The 10,749-nt window shown below is 32.8% G+C and overlaps 1 protein-coding gene across 5 annotated transcripts in view; it reads left to right on the top strand.

Annotated features, from left to right (window-relative positions):
• Positions 1–10,743, top strand: part of LOC123009436 (5-hydroxytryptamine receptor-like) — a 93,529-nt gene extending 82,786 nt beyond the window's left edge. For 4 of the 5 annotated variants that reach the window (XM_044405751.1, XM_044405749.1, XM_044405772.1 and 1 more), the window contains 2 exons: positions 2,354–2,597; positions 8,976–10,743. In XM_044405751.1, the coding sequence (XP_044261686.1) occupies positions 2,354–2,597; positions 8,976–9,858 (1,127 nt within the window). In that variant the 3' untranslated portion in view covers positions 9,859–10,743. Of the gene's footprint in view, positions 1–23; positions 193–2,353; positions 2,598–8,975 lie in introns of those variants that run through there. The other variant, XM_044405762.1, reaches the window with a different exon arrangement.
• The last annotated feature ends 6 nt before the right edge of the window (positions 10,744–10,749 follow it).

Genomic DNA, 10,749 nt, shown 5'->3' with positions numbered 1-10,749 from the left:
AAATTTCAGTGGTGTATTCTCAGATCATGTTGTGATGGCCGGGATGGTTAATGCATTGTTTCTTCCAACACATAATCGTGTGTTTTGCTATGATCATCAAGAAATAATCAAATTTTACTTTGGATTAAATAAAATTGACATTAAATGCCACAGCAGTGACAGCTATGTCATTCATAGTGGATTGTTTCCAAGGTAATGATACGCTCAAAATTCATACTTTTTGATTTTGCAGCGCGGTGTAGAGTTTTGTTTAAACCGAAATAACTCGAGAACGGTACAATTTAGCGATATTAACAAGAGTACTTTTTTATGAAAAATGATCGAGCTTTTGATTTTTGGTATCAAAAATATCTGTTAATAGGCTGAAAAAAAGAGTTATGACCCAAAAACTGGAAGGGTCCTATTGTCACCGGAAATCTATAGCTTTTACAAGACTTCCGTTTACACCATATCAAAGAGTATCTTTTTGTCCCTTGACATGCAAAGTTTCATAATAATCGGATAAACGATAACAAAAATATTTCCAAAAAATCATTTTCCATACCGATTTTTGGAAAGCTGTAATTTTTCTATTTTTTGAGCTAGGTCAGTAAATATTGTGCTCTCTATTCTCATTTGTAGAGGGGTATTCGTGGTTAAAATTATGCCACACATTTTTGAAACACCCGATATATACGGGATGTCAATTTTAAAACTTGCAATCGGCAATATCTGTAGAACTAAAAAAGTTATTGAGAATCACTCAAAACCGTTTCGGTGGTTTTTAGGGGGAATCAAAATGGCATGGTAAATGACGCTCCTCCACCCACCCTTCAAGCCACAGCCACCTTAAGTTGAAAATTTTAAATGGCACGATACATCGTTGGAAAGCCCATAACAAGCGCTTTTCAAAAATGTTATACAACAGCCTTTTTTCCAATTTTTTTTTCCAATTTTTCCAATTATTCAAAAACGAAGACGTTAAATTTTCATTTTTTTTATTATATTCAAGAGTGGGTGTGTCACTTATCATGTCATTTTAATTCCTCCTTTGAACCACCAAAACGGTTTTGAGTAAAATAGAATAATTCGTGCACAAACTATATTTTTACCCAAATTTCAAACCTAAATAACACATTCATCTATCGTAATAAATAACCCAGACATGACAGATGATTAAATTTAAATTATGTGTTGAAAATATGACTGACACAACACATTTGCTATTATAATTTTGATTTATGTAATTTTTACACACATGTTTATTTCAAAGCTACACGCCACAAAGAAACTTGTAAAATCTCGCATCTCGTAAACGTTCAATTTTTCTTGATGGCATTTTGTTAAAATTTTATATTTAATCAATAGCCAATATTTCAGCTCACATAACTTGCTACATTGTTTAGACGAATAATGGCAATACAAATAAAGTAAACAAAGGTGTATGATTAAAGGAAAACTTCAGAAAGTAAAAGAAGTTGCCAAGGGTTTTGTATAACTCCTAATATTTCAACGTGGCTTACACAAAGTTAAAATTTTTTTCTTTTATTGGAAATTTATCAAACAGATCCAATAATGCAGGACTAAAGAAAATAATATCTAACACAAATTTATTGTTTCAAAATTGAATGTCTTTTTGTTTAATTTTTTTAATTAGTTTAATAAAACTTAAAATTTCATTCAACTCTGCTCATGGTTCCAAGTTTCTCCTTTCTGAAACAAAAATTTAGTTTATTTGAAAGTTGAAAAATGTGCTTAATAAAACAAGATGTTAAAGAATTTTACAATATTGCACTTTTCCAACACGTTTCTTAAACGATAATGTCCTCCATTTCAATGTAAATAATTCCTCACGTATAAATTTTCCCTTCCGTAGAGAATATACAATAAATACATTATTTATATAGCGAAGTGGTGGTGCGAAAACCCTTATAAAAGTTTCAAAAAGCCAAGCCCAAAGATAGCAGCAAACATATCGAACTACCCTCTAAATGATTATTAAAATTGTCTTAAAATAACATCACAAATGTACGTTCAAAGCCTTGTACGGAATACTAACTAACATTCCATAGAATTTACTTTAACAAAAAAGGTAGCTGTTATTCATTTTCATTGTAAAAGGAAATGTTTGTGTCGTATCTTTTGCAGCTTTACGACGTTTCCTCACGGAATACAAATTAAACAAATGTGGGAAACGAGGGAAAGCTAAATGCCACTCCTATTTAAATATGTTTAACACACCATAGAATAAATAAAATGAGAAGAAAACCGTTTCTGACAGCAAGCATCTGTAAAAAGTACCAAAGTGACTGAAATATTAAATCATATTTCAATTTCGAACAGTTGAGATGCTAAAAAACTGTCTTCATTTCAGGGAACGTCTTTGTGATAGCAGCAATTCTACTGGAAAGAAATCTACAGAACGTAGCCAACTACTTAATATTATCCTTGGCAGTGGCGGATCTCCTCGTGGCGTGTTTGGTGATGCCCCTAGGGGCAGTCTATGAAGTTAGTCAAGAGTGGACTCTTGGGCCCGAGCTTTGCGACATGTGGACATCCAGTGACGTCCTTTGCTGCACTGCTTCGATCTTGCACCTGGTCGCAATCGCCCTGGACAGGTAATTAAATCCACCATCGCTTCCTTAATCAACCGAAAAATTTGCATCCATACCATTTACTCACAAAGAGCTTTGACCGGATTATTTTCATGTTGTGGTTTAGCTCGGCTCGGTGTTCCGGTCAACGCTTTTTGCTAAACTTAATCGTACCCCCGGTGCTGATTACGAAAAATCTCCCCCAAAAAGTATAACGCAATAATAAATTCTTTTACATAATTGAATTTAACGGAGCTTTAAACACCGGGGTATAATTTGATCGACAGAAACACAATTATCCTGAAAGACTGTTTCAGAAGTTTGTATTATCTACTGGGATTGAGTTATTCATTAAAGTGTCGAAGAATTCTTACCTGATTTCATTATGTTTAATTGAGTTAAGAAAAGAGATGAGGGAGAGACTTTAATTCGCTGCTCGGGACTAAAAGCGAGTCTCTGTTCACTCCTAACGTGAAAAAATTGCCGGATTAGGAGCAACTTTCCCGGTCCATAAGCTCCAACAAAAATCTCAAGCACAAAATAAATTATACCGACTCGCAATCTAAGTTTTTAATAAGCAAAATAAATACAACAAATAAACAAACCAAGAGTTTCGCTTTTATTTTGAAACACCCCAAAAGAAACAATATTACCTTTGAGCTTTACTTAATCTTGACAAATCCATATTTTCAGGAACGTTGAAGTATCTTACAAAAAGAACATTCGGATCATTAAAATAAAAATGACAATTTTGAAAAATGTATTTTTGCAATACTAATTCTATGGTGCATTTAAGCTTACCTCTTATGCTGCCGTTAAAATACGCTTTATCTATAAAGTACGTCGTCAATATCAACGTATCTTACCTTCTTTTTATCTATACAGGGTGCGTCAGAACTCGCGCCCCAGAGAAAAATTTCTGGTATGACACCAGGAACATGGAAAAAATGTTTAAAAAATTCTATCTGTCAAAAAATTTTGACATTTATTTTTAGACATTTGACATTTTTTTATGTGTATTTAATGATACTGATGATCTTGTATATAATTATTTAGTAGAGGTACAAAAATTTTGCTAATAAAATCCACAAATAACATTGAACAGAGTTACAATTTAGGATATTGCTTCCTTGTTTTCTCTTCCTGTAACAAAAGAAAACTAAAAAATTATTTTTCCAACAGAAATAAATAGAGTCAAAGTGCAAAATTTAAATTCTCATAACTTCGTGTATTTTTCGCTAAATTAAGAAAACACTCTGTATACTTAATTGTCTTTCATAACTCATAAATAAATTAGATTTCTTTATCATAATCATCTACTACAAAGAATTAATGTTGATAAGTGAAGAACATTAATGAAAACCCTAGTTTTTGTAGTTTTCTTTTTATTGCAAAATTAATACAAATACAATTTGTGTTTAAATAAAACAAGTTATTAATTTCCTTTAAATATTGTCAATTTACTAAGATTTTTTGTTAAAAAATGGTAACCTTAGTTTTACAAATTCCACTAATTTACTGTTGGGAACAAAACGTCACAGTTAGGGATTATGATGTTGGCAGTACGTGCAGTGCTACCGATCCACTTCTGCACTCGTTTTAGTTTAAATTAATTGAATCTTTTTATTGTAATTGCGTATTGCGTTTTTTTACAAATTTCTTCAAATAGAATTTGGGAAATAATAAAACACAATTAATTTCTATTCATAATTTAATAAATAGTTATTGTTGTACTCAAAAATCACAAATTCACACACTTCACTTTTTTTATTATTATTGTTTGACCCGGCAAAAGAAGAAGAAACCATTTGGCAGATAATTATTTTAAGACATAATTTTTTGACAAATAATTTCCACCACCTTTACACTCCACTGACCCGGCGGTTTAGACATGCAGTCAGGCAAGATTCACCATTACGGATATTGCTATCAAGTAATAATGTTTAATTGTTGAAATAAGATTAATGTAAGAAAAAATCCCCTAATATTCCAATATCTAGCGTCACTACAGATCTTCCGCCTCGCTACTTAATGAATTATTAATTAAGTTCGTATTATTGACATTATTAAAATGAATTTCGTTAATATTGAGACATTTTCTAACAACAATAGAAGTTGTTAAAAGGACTGCTTTTTTAATTACAATAATTTAATTTTAAACGTTAGAGATTTACTTTAAAACAAATCTAATTGGGGAACGATTATTGTTATAACTTTGACATTTTTCATGTTTCACATGTTTTCAATCAATTTCAATCAATTTCACTTAAACCATTTTATCGAAAACACAATTAATTTTTATTCATAATTTAATAAATACTTACTGTTGCACTCAAAAATCACAAATTCACACACTTCACTTTGCAATAAATAAATAAAAATGCACTAACCTTTATGGCATCTTCTTCTGTTACCCTTTGTAGCAATTGGCCTCTCACTAAAAAGAGATAAACTTACTTTCCAGTCAAATCGGAAATGATCTCACTGTTTAGAATTTAGGGATATTGGGTACTAGGTTGCTAAAAAGTAATAAAATGTCAAATCAGTGCTCAGATTTTATTGTCCGCAACTGTACTTGCAGATGTTTATCATTAATTATAAGTTATAACGTATACAGAGTGCACCAGAATTTTTATTAAATAAGTGTAAAAAAACATATACAGGATCATCAGTATCATTAAAGATATGTCCTTTGGCGGTTGTAAAGGTGCACTAAGACGAGATTTTTAAAAATAAATTTCTAAGAAGGAACACGTTTAACCGAAGATAGAAACATGAAATTTGGAAAATATTTTTCTTAGAGAGTGTAGAAGTGGCACTCAACAAAAACCAACCTATAACGGGATGAAATAGGGGTGCAAACATTTAAACGAAAATATAAATATTACTTTTAGAATTTTGATTTTTGAGGATGTAGAAATGAACTAAAAAGACACTTTTTGAAAATTCGACCAGGTGAACTGGGGTGTAAGCGTTTGTACTTTTGTACTACAAGCGTTGTACTTTTGTCATTCTTTTAAACATCGGCTATCTTCTCTCGCGTTGTTTTGAGTTGATAAATCAAGAAAAAAATAGATAAACAGACTAACTTCACATTTCTTCTTTGAGAAACAACAAAAATTTGTATCGAAAATCTACGTGGACGAAGTCATAGGTGGAAGCTAGTAAGTCTATAAAATACGCTGATGCATATTTTTTTGTCAATTTTGACATTATTTTGACATACTTCTTTATAATAATTTCTGAATTTAGTAAAATTTCTGATTCAATATTAGTGTTGCAAAAAATCTTGAAGACAACACGAGTTTTATAGTTTAAAAATCTCACCCTATTAAACTACGACCTCGATTTTTAAACTGTTTATAAAACTTTAGTTGTCTTAATAGTTATAAAAATAAGCGAAACTTTTATAGCTAGGTACCTACAATTAGTAATATCAAATTCATTAATAGTTTGAAAATTGCATTTGCTGTTACCGTAAATTTCATTAAACACTTCTCTATTGTTCGAGTAAGCGATACTATAATCCAACTAAAAACTCGCAGTTACAACTTTTCACGTTTAAATAACAAAGTGCAATAAATGTTTTATTTTCCTCATATTTCAAACATAACAAATTTATTACCTCATTAAATATTCCTTCAATATTAGCCTACCATGTTTCTACAGACGTTAATAATCAAGAATGAGGTAATACACATTTCCCTGTTGAAATGGCAACATACAAGTAGACATAATTCCGTACTAATAAAATGACAGTTCTCATCAGAGTTGGAATGAACAATTTATAATTTAAATGTAAAATGATATAAAGAGAGGGGAAAATGTAGTTTGTGTTTTAAATAAGGCCGACTGTCTAAAAAACGTCTTATGTTGTGTTTGTATACAGGAATAGGGAATGTACTAATGCCAGGATCAGCATAAATATGGATTTGTATCACAATCAATAGACGAAGTTACCGCTCGAATGAGTTTTTCTCTGTGTATTTGCATAAAGCATTCAAGTGTAAAACGCCATTTGAACCGGTCTCTTCGTGTTACACATGCAAACAGACTTTTACTAAATACCTAGCCGCAACTGAAATTTCAGCACACCTTATTTAATGTCGCCAAGTTATACATATTTTGGCAATAATTAAAACGAGATAAACTTTAATAAAAAATTAATTAATATTTTGTCAAAAAATGTCTCTAAAATGGGTCTAGTAATTTGTAAAATTCAATTGGAATAATTCATTTTATGTGACGTAATTAAATCTAGGGCATATATACGTATACAGAATGTCCAGAAAATCGCGCACCTCCTTGAAGAGGAGTAATTGGGTAGTCCCCCTACTAAAAGAATGTTTAAAAAATTCTATCTGTCAAAAAATTTTGACATTTATTTTTTAACATTTGACATTTTTTATGTCTATTTAATCATACTGATGATCTTGTATATATTCTTTTTTATAATTATTTAGTAAAGGTACAAAAATTTTGACAACAAAAGCCATAAATAACACAAAAAAAGTTACAATCTAGGAAACAGCTTCCTTGTTTCCTCTTCTAATAACCTGTAGCAAAAAATCTTAGAAAATTATTTTTTCAACAGAAATAAATAGAGTTAAAGTGCAAAATTTAAACTCCCTTAACTTCGAAATTTTTATAAATACCTAGATTTTTTTAGAAATTATAATGGATGTTTTTTTTTTAATTTGGCGTCAATGTTTTCTATGAAAGTTCGATTGTGAACGAACCATCGCATCGTATTGAAAGTTTATTAATTTGACATTTGACACCTTGCCGGGCGTATTAAAAACTGTAGTGCGTTCACAACACACTCATATGACTATGATGCCAAATTTAGGTAAACACCCGTTGTTTTTCAATATAAGAACTATTACTTTTACATACGTTAAATTTATCACTTGTTAAATAGCGTGGGCCTAGAAGAAAAGGGGATTAAGAACAAAAAAATGTTTTCGCGATAAATCAATGTTTAAATACTTAAAAAAAAAGTCACATCGACTCTCCCAACGAAAGCTATAGTAACTCATAAAAATTGGTTTTGAGTTTCGATGGCTTATGTAGGGCCCAAAATACAAAAACAATGAGAAAAATTTTCTTTGAATAAACATTATTATTACCAAAACTTAGACTTTCAGCAATTTTCATTAATATTAAACAATTCCTTAATTTTTTATTAACAATCAAAGATTCAATGCAATTTTTCTCAAAACACTAACTGTCGACATTGAGATAATGTCTCCTTAATTCTTGTAACGCCTTACTGAATAAAACGATATAGTTGCAAGAAAAAGGTATTAGCTCTAAACCCATAAATACAAAAATTAATTATATATAAATAATTAAGTTTAAAAATTTCTGTATTCTTAACTCATGACAATGTCATGTCACTTCGTATACGTATTAGTTACGTTGCTAATAGCAACTGTTGTATTAGTCTCGGGCTGAAGTTAGCTTTCTGTCATCTAATTTAATTTTTAATTTAAGTACATTTTTTGTGGTGGTCGTAGAAAAAGTACAGTATGTAACACTTCTCTAGACATTCGCTTCGCTCGTGCCCATGGGCGCCCACAGGGGGGGGGGGGCAGTGGGGGCCGTTGCCCCCCCTGGGACAATAGTGGTTGCTATATTTGATATAAAAAAAAGCTTTTTTTGATTCTTTACAAACATGTCCCAACTTAAATTTTCATGAACGAAATAAGAAATTAATATTTACATTTTTATCACGAACTGAGTGATATGAAAATAGACAAATGAAACTGTTATTATTAATTTCGACTCTTTTTTTTTGCCCCCCGTGGCCATAATTTCTGCGGGCGCCCATGCTCGTACCTAATAAAACTTATACCTAAAGTGGCCTTTATAGCACTAGTTACATAATATACAGAGTGGTTATAAATGATTTTCATCTAGCCAGCTGTGAACTTTCCATGTAAAATAAAAATGCCGCTTTACGAAAATAGGGGTACCTACTTATTTTAACTCAAACAAACAACCATTTATTATTAATTAATAAGTGACACTAATGACAGAACTAGAGCTTTCAAAAAAGTAGAGCGGCACAAATAAAAAAAATTCCAAAGCTGGCTAGATGAAAATCATTTATAACCACTATGTACTATTACTTTCATTAATAACTCTTTTTTCTGTACAATAAATGTGAGCTTCATTGTGTTCAAAGTAATTACATTTTCTCAACACGATTAAAGATGTGAAAAGCACTTCTTTAAATTCTCCATCAGAAAATACAATTTTACAACCCATTTAAAAATATGTAAAATGTGTGCAAGCGGCGTAATATCGCGTCCATCAGGAATAATCCCTATTTCCAATGCTCCGACTTCATGCCTCTATAAAATTCCAATTCCTCTTAACATTCGTTGTAATTTCTAGATATTGGGCCGTAACCAACATAGATTACATCCATCAGCGCACATCGAAGCGAATCGGCATGATGATCTTCATAATTTGGTTCGTCTCGTTTCTAGTGTGCATCGCCCCCCTTCTGGGCTGGAAAGACCCCAAATGGGATGACCGAATCCGCGACAAAGAATGCCTCATCAGCCAGGACCTCTACTACCAGATTTTCGCCACGGCTTCCTCCTTCTACCTTCCACTCCTCGTCATCCTCATCCTCTACTGGCGCATCTTCCAAACCGCCCGGAAACGCATCCGCAGACGCCAAGTCATCGGCAGCGGCGCCAACACCTCTTCCCAGAACCCTGCCGCCGGGGGCATTGCCGGAGGCTTGGCCGCCGCCAGCGGCACTGGAGGCATCGCCGCCGCCGTAGTCACCATCATCGGCCGCCCCTTACCCACCATCTCCGAGACAACAACGGCTTTCACCACCGTCTCCTCCAACTCCAGCCCCGAAAAGACCTCCTTTGCCAACGGCCTTGAGCCCGACATGCCCACCACCACCGACTGCAGTATGAGCTACCAGCCCCAACATTATCCCATCAAGAAGAAATCACGCGATAGTGCTGACTCCAAACGCGAAAGAAAAGCCGCTAAGACTCTCGCTATTATTACTGGTGCTTTCGTGCTGTGTTGGCTGCCATTTTTTATAATGGCGGTGCTGCTTCCAATCAACGCGAACTTGTTTGAAAAATACGTGATCTCGATATTCCTCTGGTTGGGTTATTTCAACTCGACGTTAAATCCTATCATTTATACGATTTTCAGTCCCGAGTTTCGGCACGCGTTTAAGAAAATTCTGTGTGGGAGGAATTACGCCAGAAGGAACAAACATTTTGGGATCAGACATTTTCAATGATGGCGGCAAAGTGGTCGTTTCCCTTCGGATACGGAACACCCTATAGCTGCAAGACTGGCTGCTAGTGTTGCCGCAACTGCGGTCGCTTCAGGTCCAAGAAATGTGACTTTTAAGTGTGACTGATCCGACGAGAAACGATCACGGAGTTCTGTGTCTCCGATCGACTGTGAGAGTAGCAGTAGTGAACATGAACACAGCCTTGGAAGAAGAGTCGTACTTGAGATGACACCGATTTAATCCAAAACGGGTATACGGATTATGAGCTTTGTCAAAAGCACAACTTATGACTGAATTGTTTATTTTCGCCCTTTTTTACCTCGAGACCAATATTTTTATCAAATGAAAGACTAAGTCAAAAACTATGTAAATAGCTTACTTATTCCTAAATATAATTAGGTCCTACTAGATGATAAAACACTGTAAATGCAATAAAGTTATACACTGAAAATTTTATTTGTGATGTTATTAGGTCGTAACTAGAAAAATGTGATGTACAATCAACCAGGGAAAACATCAGGCCATAATCTACTTATTTTTTCTATTTTTTACATTTAACATTTAATTACTCTTCGTAGTAAATTATGGTCTGCCATAGTTCTACAATAAGTATATTTATGGTTTCCCTTCTTCGATTCATTCTAAATTCGTTAAAAAATTCAAGAAGTGCTTCCCTTAATAGTGTATATGTCTAATGTGATATTGTTTCCTAATTAATTATATAAAAACGAATGCAGACTATTGGACCGTTATTATCATACTTTAGAGCCCTAAGAATGATAAAAACGCCAATACAATTTGTTACTTTATTCTTCTATTTATTAAATGTACTAAAATATAATTAACAATACTGTATATTCATGTAAAAATTTAATAAAAAATATCCATGTTAAA

This window comes from Tribolium madens, unplaced genomic scaffold (genome assembly GCF_015345945.1).
Source record: "Tribolium madens isolate multiple individuals breed KSU strain unplaced genomic scaffold, Tmad_KSU_1.1 Scaffold_19;HRSCAF=116;Tcas5.2_LG9, whole genome shotgun sequence".
In the NCBI taxonomy this organism is placed as follows: Eukaryota; Metazoa; Arthropoda; class Insecta; order Coleoptera; family Tenebrionidae; genus Tribolium; species Tribolium madens.
This window is presented reverse-complemented; position numbering and strand designations above follow the sequence as displayed.